Source organism: Phoenix dactylifera, chromosome 2 (genome assembly GCF_051530095.1).
Source record: "Phoenix dactylifera cultivar Ajwa chromosome 2, Ajwa_hap1_PhDact_Kaust_v1.1, whole genome shotgun sequence".
NCBI lineage: Eukaryota > Viridiplantae > Streptophyta > Magnoliopsida > Arecales > Arecaceae > Phoenix > Phoenix dactylifera.
Genome location: NC_143191.1, coordinates 55,420,045 through 55,437,315, shown reverse-complemented (window position 1 = coordinate 55,437,315; position 17,271 = coordinate 55,420,045). Strand labels below are relative to the sequence as shown.

The 17,271-nt window shown below is 39.3% G+C and overlaps 1 protein-coding gene and 1 pseudogene across 2 annotated transcripts; both read left to right on the top strand.

The window, feature by feature from the left end:
- The first annotated feature begins 7,958 nt into the window (after positions 1-7,958).
- On the top strand, positions 7,959-10,617 carry LOC103715774 (putative pectinesterase 53). The gene is made up of 5 exons (XM_089929238.1): positions 7,959-8,370; positions 8,517-8,706; positions 8,791-8,997; positions 9,082-9,317; positions 10,275-10,617. Exons 1-5 carry the CDS (start codon positions 8,006-8,008, stop codon positions 10,435-10,437), a joined length of 1,161 nt encoding a protein of 386 aa, XP_089785364.1. The 5' UTR covers positions 7,959-8,005; the 3' UTR covers positions 10,438-10,617.
- Positions 10,618-10,653: 36 nt separating this feature from the next.
- Positions 10,654-12,406, top strand: LOC149768429 (putative pectinesterase 53; annotated as a pseudogene). The gene is made up of 4 exons (XR_016399008.1): positions 10,654-10,713; positions 10,786-10,916; positions 11,001-11,215; positions 12,172-12,406. The product of XR_016399008.1 is annotated as a putative pectinesterase 53 (transcript).
- The last annotated feature ends 4,865 nt before the right edge of the window (positions 12,407-17,271 follow it).

Sequence of the window (17,271 nt, the reverse complement as noted above, 5' to 3'; positions counted from 1 at the left end):
ACCAACCTTTTTAAACGTCTCTTGCCACTTCATTTAGTGGACCAACGTTTGTTGAGAATTATGATAGACTAGAATCAATCTTTTCTTTTTAAACAGTTAGGAAAACAACTCTCAAAGTTTCAACATGGATTTTGTTCAAAAAATAAAAAATAAAGATTCAGATGTGGAAGCTTTTCCAAATGCAAGAGTGGATCAAGCAACTTAGAATAAGTTAGATTCGTGCATGGATGGCTTCTATTATTTTTTGAGTGAAAATGGGGCCCCATAATATATTATTATTAAAAAGAAGTAAATTTACAAATAGGAGGAGCCATGGAAGAATGTATGAGGATAAGTAGGAAGAAGAGAAGAATGCAAAAGTCTTCGATTCTTTTTTATTTTATCGAGCATATACACTTCCAACTATGAAAAGTATGTAGCAAATCTCGCGGCAAACGACCGCAAGAAGCTGATCCTCTACATTTTTTCAGCAATTTTTTGTTCCTAGCTCTCTATTTGGTCCATAAATCATAAAAATTTGAAGGCCAACCCTTCAATTTCAGCTGTAGTTTGATAGTGGACCAAATGCTTTTAGAGAATGAGCACAGGTGATTAACTGATTCTCTGCTATTACCCCACAGGGCACCCGATACTAACATTCCATCCTTTCTTAGCTAGAGTTTTTTCTGTGTGAAGTTTGTTTCTTAAAGCAAGCCAAAGGAAGACTCCGACTTTCTCTAGAATGACCTCTCTCCAAATGATCTTATGATATGGGCATCTCAATCTTCCATTCAAAAAATTATAGTAAGAGCCAACTAAATACATATATACCATTTGGGATTAAACTTCCATATCGAGACATCAACAAGCCTTGAGAGTCTACGTAAGGTAAGAATTTCTTAGTCTAATATGCCATCCCAACATTCTCCAAATGGATGCCTTCTATTGCTGCGTATAGAAGCACTATCATATCTTATTATTGCAATCCTATGACTCAAATAAAATATTATTTTTTTGAGTATTATAATATAGTATCATCAATCATTTTTTTAAAAAAATAATGAATTGTACTTGTCAAATACCTGGAAAAATCTGGAAATAGAATTTGTTCAAAAGAAGATTAATTTGGAAGCTTCTCTAAACATAGGAAGGATGCAACGATGAAATTAGTTAGTTTACTGTATCAGTTGTTTTTATTATTAATGCAGTACCATACATACTATTTAAAGAGGACGACATTCACAGATTACTGAAGGAATGTGACTCTCATCAGCTATGCACGTATATTAGGAAGCGAGCAGTGCGGCAGACTGGGTGGCTATCTTTGCGGCCCATCACTTTGGAGGCTTCATTTGGGTAGAGCACAGGACTGTGCCTGGGCTCTTATATAGCATTTTATTTTTTGATTCAGTTGGCCATTCACACTCGTCGAGTGTGAGCTGCCCGTGTACAAAAAAAAAAAAAAAAAAAAAAGAAAAAAAAAAGACGGCTAGGTGGCATTCCTCATGAGTCGCACTAGGCCTGGGGCCAGCATATATGAATGCTCCAACACTTACGCTAGGAAATGTGGCCATTTAGCTCACAAGCCTGCAAATGATAATTTTGTGGTCAACATGGAGACATCAGCTGCCCCCTTAATCAAAGATTTCTTGCATGACATATGCTAGATAAGTGGTCCCTTTTATCAGTCTAAGCTCCAAAGGAAAACTAGGTCCTTATTTATTTTATTCTATCTTAAGAGCTTACTTCATGAAACTGATGTCTGTGTCACAGTTCAAACTTGTTAAAAAAAAAAAAAATAGTACTGTTTATTTATTTATTTAGTTCAATGGTCGCAAACAAAGGAAGAAACTTGAGGATGACAGACACGCTCCTACAGATGCCACTGAGCAGTAGGGTACGGTAATTAGTTGAGGACAGGAGAGGAAAATGGAGGCAAGTGATAACGAAATTAAGAAAAATGAGGCCCGAACAATTGTTTATTTAATTGATTGGCATCTCTTTTTCAAGAGCTTCTTTTCTTTGAAGAAGGTTGGTGTTCAGCATCTCTTTTCTGATTTTATTAGCTGTACTCATGTACGATCAGTGTGAGTCGCTGTTTTATCAAAAAAAAAAAAAAAAGGAAAGAAAAAAAAGCCGATGTTCAAATCCTTAAGTAAGCAATGAGATGAGCCAACCCCTGACCTAATAACGTACCATTTAAGTCAACCATATTTGGAATTTCGCAACAAATGGTTTCATCCGTCAGCTAATTCAACTCGCATCCGGACGGGAATTTCGGGGGTCCAAATGATAAAAATGGGCGTAATTGGCTGTTGGATTGGGTCTGGGTTGAATCCTTTGCTTAGATTTTGGAGGGTGGCCAGTATCTATCACAGGACTCCAGAATTTCGCAACAATGTCCGGTTCCAATTCCAAAGAATCCGTTGCTCGCCGCAGGAGCAGGAAGACAACTGGAGGGCCAAATGGCCCATCAGTCGAATTAGCAGGCCGCATGATTTATGGATCTCTAATGGTTTGAACTCTATGTTGAATCAATGCAAATGACAAGTAGAATGGATGGCTGCGATCCCCCAAGTTGGATCAAATTTATTTTTATTATTCATATTGTTTGAACAATACACTCCCTCCTCTGGAAGTCGTACTCTTGCTCTAAGAATTGGATCAATTTACTAAAGGTATGAGTTGTTATAGTAGTGTGAAGGTACAGAGTCCTGTGGAGACAAATAACCAGAGTCTCATGATAGCCAGCAGAGAAACACCCAAAAAAAATCAAGTTCTTGCAAGCAAGACAGACTAGAACCAAAAGCAAGCTAGATTATAAGTGCAGGTAGTGAGTTGCAATTAGCTTACCCATCTGTAAGTGCATGTAGTGTACTAGTCTAATTGGTTAATCCATAGATCAGTTACAGAGATGAATCTCTCTGTGTTTGTTAATTGCTGGTACAGGGACACATGCAAAGATAAACCTAGCTTGCTTAGCTCACCATGATGCAAGATGACGAACTCGTGTATTTCAATGTCAGCCCTACCAATATCTGGGATGCATGCTGCAAAATGAAGGGCTCTGCAAGAGTTCCAGTTGTATCTTTCGTGCGAAAGGATGATTTACTATTTTTCGCGATATGCACTGTTGGATCGTGCAATAGCTACTACATCATCCGTGCAAGCAGATGAAAGAGAAAAGTTCGGAGTGCTTTGAGATTTGTATGAGATATGATCTAATGATTGATGTTGCGAAAGAAGAACGATGATTCTTTTCGCATGAAAGATACAACTTGAACATATTTTACAATTGCATAAATCATGCACGTGCAACAAGAAGAAAATCTAAATCAGTGGGTCGAAGGCTTCCATCCTACTTCCAAACAACTGTCTCTTACATTAAATTCTTCACACACGATCGAAGAACTTTTATTACATTTTATTTTTATTTTCGAATTGGGATTAAGTCCTGTTAAGAAGGGTAGGTACAAAACATCAGCATCTAACACATACACCCCTGTAGAGAGTACATCACTATAATTCCATATGAAGTCCTCACCCTATCTTTTACAAAGTGGAGTCAGTTCTGATAGCCGCGTTGCCACCACAATGGAAGGCTTCAAGTTCTTCTAAGCGGCAGACCAGAGCTCGGTTTGAGCTCCAAGTGGGTCTGCAGCCTTCTTAGGTTCAACATATTCCAATCTGGACATATCAAATAAGTGCGTTAAAATGTAAACTGTGCAATTTTGTATTGTCTTCTTTCCAAGTTATATTGAAAAGAGAAAGATGCTAAATTTATGGAACAAACTTAGAAACAACTTTATAAAAGATGAAACAGACTTCGCACGTACCATCTTCGCACTTATTATTCTATTTGGTTAGTTTCTCTGCACTTGTTGGCATAAATGAGGCCAAGTGGAGAGTTTTTATGTGCCATGTCATGTCATGATGGGATTTCAACTTTATACCCATTCTTGATTGCTTTCACCCTTGTCCTGCTAATCTTTAACTTACCGCTAGATTTTTGAAGATAGGCTCTAGATTCCAAATGAGACATGGATTCAATTGTAAAACAAATTAAGATCTACTATGTATTGTGGATTCAATTGTGGATGTAGGTCATTGGAGGATTGACGAAGGCATCTAATAGAACTTTATACTATGGGTAGCAGGAGGGGGGGTGCTCAATTAGGTCACCATGATGCAAGATGACAAGGATTTGCAGAAGTTCCGGTTGTATCTTTTGTATGAAAGAAGAATTCACCATTTTTCACGATATGCACCATCGGATTGCACAATAGCCGCTACGTCATCTGTGCAGACAGATGATGGAGAGAAGTTCGGAGTGCTTTGAAATTTATGCAATGTACCATCTAATGGTTGATGTTGCAAAAAAGGATTGATCATTCTTTCGCTCGAAAGATACAACCCGAATGTATTTTACAACTGCATAAATCATGCACGCGCAACAAGAAAAAAAATCAAAATTAGTTGGCCGAAGACTTCCATCCTACTTCTAAACAACTATCTCTCACATTATGTTCTTCGCAAATGATCCGAGAACTTTTATTTTATTTTATTTTTATTTTTGAATAAGGTTTAAGGTCCTCACCCTATCTTCCACAAAGTGGTGGCAGTTGTGATAGACGCGTTGCCACCACAATGGAAGGCTCCAAGCTCTTCTAAGCGGCAGAACAGAGCTCTACTGCAGCCTTCTTAGGCTCAGCAAATTCCAGTGTGGACTTCCCTACAAGTTTCAGTGCCATCCATGGGGTAAGAGGGAAACGAGTTCCAAGGCCTCAATGATGACATGTTTGAAGAGATCATAGCTTGTTGGGTCATGTACATTGGGTTACTGGGTGTAAGTTAGCTATACTATTGGCTTCATCAACTGACAAGTGTCCCTTGAAAGGAGGGCTACAAGATCTTGGACACGAGTTGGCAGATGAAGCCTAGTTCAAAAGCTTTTGATCGAATTGGCTCTGTAGCTACCGTGATATGCATCATAAATGGGTCCGAGCCAAGCTTTCTATAACGTGCTACATGGTCCAAAGTTTCCTTTCCCTTACGTATTATTGCCCAACATGAAGAACCATGCATGCTGCTTTGTGTCATCTTGGTCCACATCATGGTGTTTTTTGGAGCTAGCATTGACTCTGGCTTAATTAGTGTTTTACTGAAACCAATAATCTGGTCTACCTTGGCTTAATTAGCTAAAGACCCAATAGTTAAAAGAGGCCATGGTTGGCCCCTGAAGATCATGTTTGATTCAACCCATCAGTTGTCCAAAGACAAGAACTTAGATATCAAACCAATTTGGTTGGGACTCGGTGATAAAATATTCATGGAATGCTTGGCCCAACGGGCGAAAGACTACAGAGAACATTATGATCTTGGCATCATGACAAGAATGGAGGAATTCTAGCGTTGGAATTCATGGTCTTGAGCTGATAAATTCACCTTTGGAATTTGGATGGAGCTACGGAGGCAGCGGCAGGTAAGAAACTGTGGTCCTCCACTGGTAAAGTTATATGGGAGACAGTTGTCACCTACTTTCTTTTTCCTAAAAAGAGAAAACGGAGATGAAGTTCGGGCCAGCGTCCCCTGCCATTGCATTCAAATAGGCAAGGTAGAGTTAAAATTACACAAAAATCCTCGTCCATGGCAGATTATAATAATGCGTATTGCATAGATAAGATCCGACTTAGGATCAGAACTAACAACTCTATGCGTACTTTGAGATGCACGCTAGAAACATGTTGTATGTGGACATATCAAATAAGTGCATTAAAATGTAAACTGTGCAATTTTGAATGGCCTTTTTTCCAAGTTGTATTGGAATGTAAGGGCATCATCTACGTGAGGGGTGTTCTAGGGACTGGCAACATCTTTTTGGAAGAGAACTCTGCGATGGTGATCTAGTAGATTCGGGATGTACAGCGGCGGGGCGATGGCCACCCATTGCTCCGAGATATCTAGAGTTTGGTGAGAGATTGTGGCTCATTTGAGATTGTTCATGTATACTGAAAGGCAAACAGAGTGACATAATGGATCGTGTCCTTTGCTGTTTATCATTCTGGAGAGATTCTTTGGATATAGTCTGATGTCACGCTCCCACTCTTGTGCCACCTTCTTTCGCTCTCTTTGACCACTACTCACGGATTAGCTAGGAATCTTCTTGCCAGTTAGCTCTCCGAACAAATGTAGAACCAGAATGGATGGTTTTGTACTTATTACCAGTTCTTCCTCCCGAGTTGACAATTTTGATGTCAATTACGGTTTTACCAATTTCAAATCATATTTGAATTTGGTCAAACCCAATCTCTATTACTCAATCAAATTGAGTCTAATCAGTGATCCAATCACCAATTAACTTCTCCAAGCAACAATTGCTTAGGGCAATCAGTCAATCACATTGACTATTTTACCTCTAGACGATTCTCAATCGTCAATCAGCCATTTGATCAATCCAGAAACTTCTAAGCGTGTGGCCTCACAGGTTCGAACCTAAGCCGGTAGTACAAGAACACTTCATGTACTAATCGAAGTAACCATCTAGCAATAAGACTCGACGATCGGATAGGCCGAATAGATGCAAAGCAACATTCTAAAACCTATGGACTATGGTTACCGCATATTTCATCCTCTTGACCAGAAAATGTCCAGGGTGGGTTCAGAATCTGTCTATCATCCATTCGAAAATATGTTTCAATTCAATAAGTCAAGTGATAGTGATTTGACTTTTCCTGGCCAGGGTACTACTTAATTGAAAACACAAGGCATTCACCCTTATTTCTAAGGGAGGTCAATCCCATCTTGATCTGCAACTGACCACCACAAGTACTTGACTGGACCCAGAAACCTTTCGTCGCTGGATTAGAAATTCAGGTAGTCCGACACCAAAGTACAGTGAGTTGCTTGCAAGTCACCGGTTGCAATCTCAGGTCTAAAGGATACATATACCCATATCCACTCGGAACAACTCTTGACAATAGAGAGTCCGTCAATTGGTCACGTTCAGTGAACGTACACTACCATTCACTTGTATACCATACTAGTATCTCTATACTCTTTGGTTTGGAAGACAACCAACAAATATGATACACAATGATCTACGCCCGATAATACTATCGTCCTGTTAATAGTATATCATACGGTCATGAACATTTAAGGACCTGTGTGACAAAATTATATTTTATTACACAAAGCACTCCTAAGGATGGGTTAAGCATGAATTTCAGAAAATTTTTATGCGGAAAGAACGGGTTAAACATTTTAACCTAAAATATGTTTGATATTTTAGATATTTTATGCTTATTACCAGTTCTTTGCTGGTTACACTCTTGCTAGAATGGTGTGAGTAGCAGGTATACCAAAATTTTTTTTCTTCTAAAATCATTGTACAAACTTAGAAACAACTTTATGAAAAAAGAAACATGCTTGGCGCGTACCATCTTTGCACTTATTTTTCGATTTAGTTAGTTTACCTGCACTTGTTGGCATAACTGAGGCCAAGTGGAGAGTTTTTCTGTGCCATGCCATGGGATTTCCACTTTACACCCATTCTTGATTGCTTTCACCCTTGTCCTACTACTATTTAACTTACCACTAGATTTTTGAAGATATGCTCTTGATTCCATGAATGACGAGAATGAGACATGGATTCCACTGTAAAATAAATTAAGATCTACTATTTATTGTAGAGCATATGTGACCTACAAAGGTCCCATGACTATTTACAAATACCTCAATGCTTTCATAGCTTGTGCCCCATGTCTACCTACTCCAACGAAAGTGTAGAACCAAGACACTAGGGTCCAAGAAGGCCAATAAGGGCAGCAGAAGGTCATGTTGGTCCCACCCTAATCTAATCAGGATCGAACCAACTACTCAGCAAGTCACTAGGGTCAGGATAAGGTCATTCTAGTAAAATGCCTTTATTAAGGCTGCCCATACTCTAGGGTCATCCAGTATTTAAACCCTTCCACCATTTCTCCAAAACAACTCAATTCCTTCCAACATTTCTCTTCTAATACTCTTCATGGCTTGTAAGCTCCACACCAACTCTCTCCTTCCTCTCGTTCTCCTTACCTTCTTCCTTCTCCCTTCAACACCCCTTTCAAGCTATCCAAACAATGAAAGAGATGAGTTCATGAAATGGATATCATGGAATGTCCAAAACCACAAAAGAACTGTCGCATTGCAGCTGAACTCCAATTCAGGAGTGCTCCACGGTGGGTCGAGATCTCTTGACATGAAGCTGGCCAAGGCAGAGGCAGCGGCAACGAGGTACATTGTGAGCCAGGATGGAAGCGGGAACTATAAGAGCATAAGAGAGGCTATAGACAGCATTCCATTGCATAACACAAGGAGAGTCATCTTGGAGATCAGATCTGGAATATATAGGTATTGTTGGCTTGATCTAGTTTTATGGCTATCTTCTATTTGAGCTGCCAATTTTGATCGAAAGGTTTATTTGCAAACACAGCCACTAGTACTTCAAGCAGTTAAAAAAGTTCTTATTATGGTCAGCATTTCTGATAATGTTGCAGAGAAAAGATAGTCATTCCGAAATCCATGTCCTTCATCACCTTCTTAGGCAATGGCGCGAGCCCACCGGTGATAACGGGGAACGACACAGCAGCCACAAGGGGGAAGGATGGAGTGCCCCTCAATACATTCCACAGTCCCACTGTTGCTGTCAATGCCAACTACTTCGTTGCAGCCAACATTAAGTTTGAGGTAAACCATCCCTGGGAATTAATGGGCCCTGCATTTATAGTCTGCATATGATTCCATTGGAAACGGACCCAACTCTTGGTGCAGAACACGGCCCCATACCCGGAAGTTGGGACAACCGGAGGACAGGCGGTGGCCCTTCGGATCTCCGGCGACAAGGCCGCCTTCTATAACTGCAGCTTCTATGGGTCTCAGGACACACTATACGACCACAAGGGCCTTCACTACTTCAACAACTGCTTCATCCAAGGGTCTGTGGATTTCATCTTTGGGTATGGGAGATCTCTATATGAAGTAAGCGCACCTATAAATCTATAATCTTATGACAACAAATTGCCACCGATAACTCTCGCTGTTTATATTTGATGGGTTGTGTAGAACTGCTATCTGAACTCCATTACAAAGAGGGTGGCATCGCTCACTGCTCAGAAGGGAAGCCTCAAGACGATGGAGAGCGGGTTCTCGTTCCTCAGGAGCACGATTACGGGAAGCGGTCTGGTATACCTTGGGAGGGCATGGGGAGACCATTCAAGGGTTGTCTTCTCCTACACATACATGGACAAGGTGGTCATACCAGAAGGGTGGAACAGCTGGGGCATCCAACGGCCCGAAACGTAAGAATCAAAATAGCTCACGATTAATTCAGTTGATCATGTGGTTTGGACTTGGCCAGTTTGTTGTGACTAGGGTCTAGGGATATAAAAGGATGATGCATTAGGCCTGTCTAAGTTTAGGGCCAGCCTGTTGGGTTAGGGCTAGACTATTGGGTGCGGCTTGATCCGACCCATTTACCAGACCCAACCTGCCAACCCAATATGTCGACAGGTTCGCAGGTCGGAACAGGCCAGGCAATCTTGGCTTGCTAGCGGATCTCCTTAGACAATCGAGTTAAAAAAAGGGCATGTGTTATATTTTTCTAAAAATATATATGTATATTTTTATTAGTGTGATTGTCAGCCGTTGGATATAGTATTTGTTTAGAAATTTGTGATTAATATTGTTATTTTATTGATTTTGTTCGTCATGCAATGCGATTTAGTCCAAAAACTATGAAAAATGGTCTAGTCATGCAATATGAAACTCAAAATTAAATGGGTTTTCGCCAAGTCGATTGGCTATGGGTCAGTTATAGGTCTGATATCCTTGACCCGCTAGTATCTTGGGTCAAGTTTAGGCTAAACCTTAGGAGACTTGATATAATCTGACTCTATTTTGACCTGCAAATTGTTAACCCGAGCTTTATTTTAGTTGTCAACATTCTTTGAATTACCAAGTCAGTAATTAGCCGTTACTTGTCGCTGCTTTTCAGATATCAGTAATCAAAAATTGGCAAGAGATTTGAGGACTCATAGTCATTAATTAAGATCTTTTTCAGTTTCTCAAAAATTATTAATTTAAGCCTCAAGTAAATTTTCAAAATGCGCTTAACTTTCACCCAGAGAGAAAAAAATGAAAATAAAAATGGTTCGACCTATTAATGCTATCTGGATCTATTAAGTAATTGGAGTGTATGGCCTTGGCCAGTCATTGAATTGTTAACTAACAACAATATAATCTACCTTTTTATGTAGGAGCGGAGTGTACTATGGGGAGTACCAATGCAGCGGACCAGGAGCTAACTGGACGGGGAGGGTCCATTGGGCTCGTCTGCTAACTGACAAGGAGGCCCAACCTTTTCTCGGCACCTACTATGTCTATGGGGAGTCCTGGTTATTGGGCCCACCATCAGCTTAGGGTCTTTCATTCTTACAATGTAATGGGCTTTTTGCACTTTGAAACTAATATAGGCCCACTCCATTAAGCTATTCAAATAGCAGATTGGTGAATGTAAAGATGTTATGATGTCCCTAAGAAAATGCAAGATGTTTACTTATGTGCACAATATTAATGTCACATCAAATGAAATTCTCTATAGATCACAGACATACTACAATTATTTATTATGGTAATATGCTGATAATTTTATCAAATTTTGGATATAGACAAGCAATATCTGATATATTTCGGAGTGTTAATTTACATTGGAAAAATAATTGTAGAATATCAGAAGGCACAAGGTCACATCAGAAGGAATAATTGTAGAACTTCAATAATTGCAGCTTCTATGGGTCTCAGGACACACTATACGACCCCAAGGGCCTTACTACTTCAACAACTGCTTCATCCAAGGGTCTGTCGATTTCATCTTTGGGTATGGAAGATCTCTATACGAAGTAAGCGCACCTATAAATCTATAATCTTATGACAACAAATTGCCACTTATAACTCTCGCTGTTTATATTTGATGGGTTGTGTAGAACTGCTATCCGAACTCCATTGCAAAGAGGGTGGCATCGCTCACTGCTCAGAAGGGGAGCCTCAAGACGATGGAGAGCGGGTTCTCATTCCTCAGGAGCACGATTACCGGAAGCGGCCTAGTTTACCATTCAAGAGTTGTCTTCTCCTACACATACATGGAGAAGGTGGTCATACCAGAAAGGTGGAACAGCTGGGGCATCCAACGGCCCGAAATGTAAGAATCAAAGTAGCTCACGATTAATTCAGTTGATCGTGTGCTTTGGACTTGGCCTGTTGTTGTGAGTAGGGATATTAAAGGATGATGCATTAGGACCGTCTGAGTTTAAGGCTAGCATGTTAGGTTGGGGCTACACTATTGGGTGTGGCTATTTTTGATCCGACCCATTTACTAAACCGGTTTCACAGGTCGGGTGCAGGCCAGGCAATCTTGGCTTGCTAGCAAATCTCCTCGGACAACAACCGAGTGAAAAAAAGGGTATATATTATATTTTTCTAAATATATATATATATATATATATATTAATATTTTTATTAGGGTGATTGTCAGCCGTTGAATATAGTATTTGTTTATAAATTTGTGATTAATATTGTTATTTTATTGATTTTGTTCGTCATGCAATGCAATTTAGTCCAAAAACTATGAAAAAAAGGTCTAGTCGTACAATATGAAACTCAAAATTAAATGATTCCCACCAAGTCGATTGGCTATGGGTTGGTTATAGGTTAGGCATCATTGACTTGCTAGCAGTTTGGGTCGAGTTTAGGCTAAACCATGGGGGACTTGATATATGATCTAAATCCATTTTGTCCTGCAGATTGCTAACCCTAGTATCGATTCAGTTGTCAACATTCTTTGAATTACCAACTTAGTAATTAGCCATTACTTGTGGCTGCTGTTCAGATATCAATAACCAAAAATTATCAAGAGATTTGAGGACTCATAGTCATTAATTAAGACTTTTTTTAGTTTCTCGAAAATTATTAATTCAAGCCTCAAGTAAATTTTCAAAATGCGCTTACGTTTCACCCAGAGGGAAAAAAATGAAAATAAAACTGGTTCGACCGATTAACGCGATCTTGATCTATTGGTAATTGTAGTGTACGGTAAGTCATGGCCAGCCATTGAATTGAGACTTACCTAACAACATTATAATCTACCTTTTTATACAGGAGCAGTGTGTACTATGGGGAATACCAATGCAGCGGACCAGGTGCTAACTGGATGGGGAGGATCCATTGGGCTCGTCTGCTAACTAACGACAAGGCCCAACCTTTTCTTGGCACCTACTATATCTATGGGGATTCCTGGTTATTGGGCCCACCATCAGCTAGGGGTTTTTATTGTTAAAATGTAATGGGCTTCAAATAGCAGAGAGGTATATGTAAAGATGTTATGATGTCCCTACGAAACTGTAAGATGTTTACTTATGTGCACAATATTGATATGAGCATCAAATGAAATTCTCTATAGGTCACAGACATACTACAATTATTCAATATGGTAATATACTGATAATATTATCAAATTTTGGAGGTAGACAAGCAATATCTGATATAGTTTGGAGCGTTAATTTACATTGGAAAAATCATTGCAGAATATCAGAAAGAACATGGTCACATCAAAATATAGAATTTGTTTTATTCTAATTCATGATTTGTTCATGCACTCATCGAACTATAATTAATCTGCAGTCATGTCCTAAAAAATAGGGTCCATGGTGCACCTGTGAGGTTCATGAACTCGCTCGCAGAGTCTTAAGTTCCATTCGTTTCTTTTCCAATATCTATCTTCCAAAATATTGTAGTAAATAATGCCATAGATACCAAATGGGATGCTGTGATCTCATAAGATTTAGTCCATGAACCAATATCCAACTTATTTGTGCTGCACGATATGGTTCATAAAATAGTCACAAAGCCATTTCCTCCATTCTTTCCTGCTTGTAAACTATTTCTCTGTAACACCTTCGGTTCTGCTATCCATTGTATTTAGATCCTTAAAGAAATTTGGGGGAAGTCACTCACTTCCTCCACTTTCCATAAAAAAAGAAAAAAGAAAAAAAAGATATGGTTCCTAAAACATCCTATCATGTTCATGCACCCGCCCTCAGCCCCTTAAACTTTCATTTATTATTTCCAATTTACATCATCCAAAATATGCTAGTTCTTAATCTTAGTTCCTGTCTACTAGTCCAAATCCTGCAAGAGATAGCCATTAAATGCTTTCCATGTTCATTCACTTTAATATGCATCCTCGAATCACAACATGCAGCGTTCATGGAGTCCTAAAGCTTACTCGGGCATGGCTAATTCGAGAGGGTTGCTCCAATGGCCAGAAGGCGCTGCCATGGACATCGAGGGAATCCATGATTTCTTTGGGTGCACCAAACCAACAAAAAAATTGGTAGGTTCAAATATGAATGCCACCTTCAAGGAGGTGGCAGGGTCTGCATCCCAGGTTTATAGCAATGGGGGGATGGGTTTGGAGAGTGGGTCCTGCAAGAGAAACCACGGAGAGCCCTCCAAGCTGCTTTTCGTAAAGTTATGTGTTCTTCTTTTGATCTTTACTCTTTTTAAGGAAATGTTTCTATCATTTGTTTAGGTTAGAAAATTTCGGTATGACAAAGTAAAACAAGTTCATCCTTAGAGTTGAGAATCAGAAGGCCGACTTAATACTGCATCGAAGGACCTCACTCGACCTTTAGATCTAGATTTTTTGAGTATATTGTTAAATAATCCAGTTATTGTGGATAGTTATATTGAGTGGCATCCAGGCATTTTGTCAACACAATTGAAGCCTGATATAAGGTAGTAATAAGGATTTGATTAAATTTTACCATGCACTGAAAAACGAACCTTTTTCTTGCATCGGTACAGGATTGAGGATAATTAGGGAGGAGGAAGATAGAAACTCAGCCCACCCCAACTAAGATACGAAGACAACATGGGTTGAGATTGAAAAGTACTTGATGGGACCAAAGACCCTTTGCAACACCACCAAAGAAGTAAAGGAAGAGAGAATATCCCGGTGGAGATGAGTCCTCAAACAACATCGACGGCGATCACAAAAGGGTCTAAGATAAAATTGTCTACTCAAGCTTCATGAGATAAAGAAAATTGAAGAGAGAGAAAGACCTAGTGGAGATGATTTCTCAAAGCAACATCGACAATGACAGAAGGTTCAGAGATAAGATCCATGATGAGCCTGCTCGGGTATTGCAAGGTCAAGAGAACTCTCATAACTTTTTTTTTCAATTTCTTTTGTTGAGAGTTAATGTGCTGGATTGACTATGCACAAAATCTATTTCCTATGTAATTAATTAGTGCTATTTCCAAAGAAATGAAGTGGGGAGAGGAAGAGTTGAATTAAAAATGGGAGTTCAAGAGACACTTTGTAATCCATAGATAAATGAGACTTGCTGTATGTAAAGAAAAATATAGATCAACAATGAAAAAGAACTTTTTCTTTCTCTCATATTCTTAGTTTAATTAAAAAATTTCCAACATCTGGTATCAGAGCCAGATTGCTTGTGGGGGAGTTTCTGCAAAAAAAAAGAAGGAAGAAGCTATGGCTAATTCAAGCCAAAATCAGCAGCAACACTCCGTTCCAATCTTCACCGGCGACAACTATGATTTTTGGGCTGTTAAAATGAAGACAGTCTTCAAATCATTAGGTCTTTGGAGCATTGTCGAACAAGGCTACAATGAGGAAGAACTAGTCTCAAGTTCATCATCAATAAACCAAGCTGATCAAACCAAACAACTTGAAGAGTTGCAGCAAAAGGATGCAGCAGCTCTCTCAAAAATTCAGCAAAGGGTCTCGGATACAATCTTTCCGAGGATCATTCGAGCGACAAAAGCAAAGCAAGCTTGGGAGATCTTGCAGAATGAATATCAAGGAGATCAAAAAGTTCGAGATGTCAAACTCCAGTCCCTTCGAAGGGAGTTTGAAAATTTGAAAATGAACGAGAAAGAGACATTGGAGGAATTTTATAACAAGCTTGTTCAGCTTGTTAATCAAATGAAGAGCTATGGTGATGACATTCTTGACAAGAGATTAAATGAGAAGATTTTAATCTCTTTACCCTTTAAGTTCGAGCCCAAGATTGCTGTAATTGAAGAAACTAAAAACGTCTCCACCATAAGTGTTGAAGAGTTGATCGGCTCACTAAAGTCCTATGAGCAAAGATTGAATCGATACTCTGAAAAATCTGTTGAGAGTGCTTTTCAATCAATGCTCAATCTTGATTCCAGAAGTACAGACAAAAGGCCTCAAGAATCATCTAGAGGTGGAAGGTCTGGTAGAGGCAGAGGAAGTTATGATCGAAAAATTGAAAGTAACATCTCTCAAAAGAAGTGTAGAATTTGTAATAGGAGCAGCCATGAAGAGAAGGATTTTTGGTTCAAGGGGAAGCCACAATGCCACAACTGCAAGAAGTTCGGCCACTTGAAGAAGGATTGCCGTTTCAACTCCAACCAGCAAGCAAATTACACCGAGGAGAAAGAAGATGAAGGCAACCTATTTTTTGCATGCCAAAGTATGGTAGAACAAAAAAAAGATCAATGGTTCATTGACAGTGGCTGCAGTCATCACATGACCGCAAATGAAGGAATCTTTCTTGATATGGACACAAGTTATCATTCGCAAGTAAGACTTGGCAATGGAGCATTGGTGGAAGTAAAGGGAAAAGGCACTATTGGTGTTCAATCCAAGAGAGGTGCTGAACATATTCATGATGTTTTTTTTGTTCCTGATTTGGACCAAAGTTTGCTTAGCGTTGGACAGCTTGTGGAGCATGGATATTCTATTCACTTTGAAGATGGAGAATGTATCATATTTGACAACAAACAAAAGAAGCAAGTTCTACAACGAATAAAGATGGTAAATAGAAGTTTTTCACTCAATCTCAATGTATCCAAAGAGGCTGCAATGAAGGTGAACATGGTGGATGAATCATGGCTATGGCACAAAAGGTTGGGGCACTTGAACTTTAGTAGCCTCAAGTTGCTTTCTCAAAAGAATATGGTCCGAGGGCTTCCAAGCATTGAGGAGAAACAAGAAGCATGTTATGGGTGTGCACTCGGGAAGCACCATCGACAATCATTTCCAAAAGGAGGAGCTTGGAGAGCAAAGCAAGTTTTGGAGTTAGTGCATACCGACGTATGCGGACCAATGGAGACACCATCTCATGCTCAAAATAGGTACTTCATATTGTTTATTGATGATTATTCCCGCATGACTTGGGTCTATTTCATGAGGCAAAAATCAGAAGTTTTCACTATATTTCAAAAGTTTAAAAGTCTTGTTGAAAATCAAAGTGGCAATACAATTAAGGTGCTTCGAAGTGATAATGAGAAAGAATATAATTCTAATGAATTTAACAAGTTTTGTGAGAATGAAGGCATTGACAGGCAGCTCACAGTTGGGTACTCTCCATAACAAAATGGAGTTTGTGAACGAAAGAATCAAACGGTGGTAGAGATGGCCAAGGCGTTGCTACATGACAAAGGCATGCCAAAGAGTTTTTGGGCTGAAGCTGTATACACCGCCGTGTATCTTCTAAATCGATGTCCAACAAAGGCATTGAAGAATTTAACTCCAATTGAGGCTTGGAGTGGAAGAAAACCATCTGTGCGACACTTGAAGGTTTTCGGTTCAGTTTGCTATGCTCAAATTCCGAAGGAGAAAAGAAAGAAGCTAGATGAAACAAGTGAGAAATGCATTTTTGTCCGCTATAGCTCAAAATTAAAGGGCTATAGGTTATACAATCTGAAAAAAAAAGAGATTATCATCAGTCAGGATGTCATTTTCAATGAAGAAGCTTCAATTAAGTGGAAGAATGACAATGACAACAGCAAGTGTGTCATAATTAATGATCTTGGCACAAAATCAGCACACTCAAATGGAAATGGTGAGAGTTCTTCATCAACTTCTGACCCTCCACCATCTCCAAGTTCAAGTTCTTCTACTCCTACTTCAACACCAAAGAAATTGAGAAGTTTGGATGATATTTATCAAAGATGCAACTTTTGTGTACTTGAACCTGAAAATTTTGAAGAAGCCATCAAAGAAGAAGCTTGGAGGAAGGCTATGGAAGAAGAAATTTCAGTCATCAAGAAAAATAATACCTGGGAGCTTGTTGACAAACCAAAAGACAAGGATATTGTAGGAGTCAAATGGATCTACAAGATCAAGCACAATGCTGACGGTTCCATCCAAAGGAATAAGGCAAGATTAGTAGCAAAAGGGTATTCACAACAGCCCGGCAT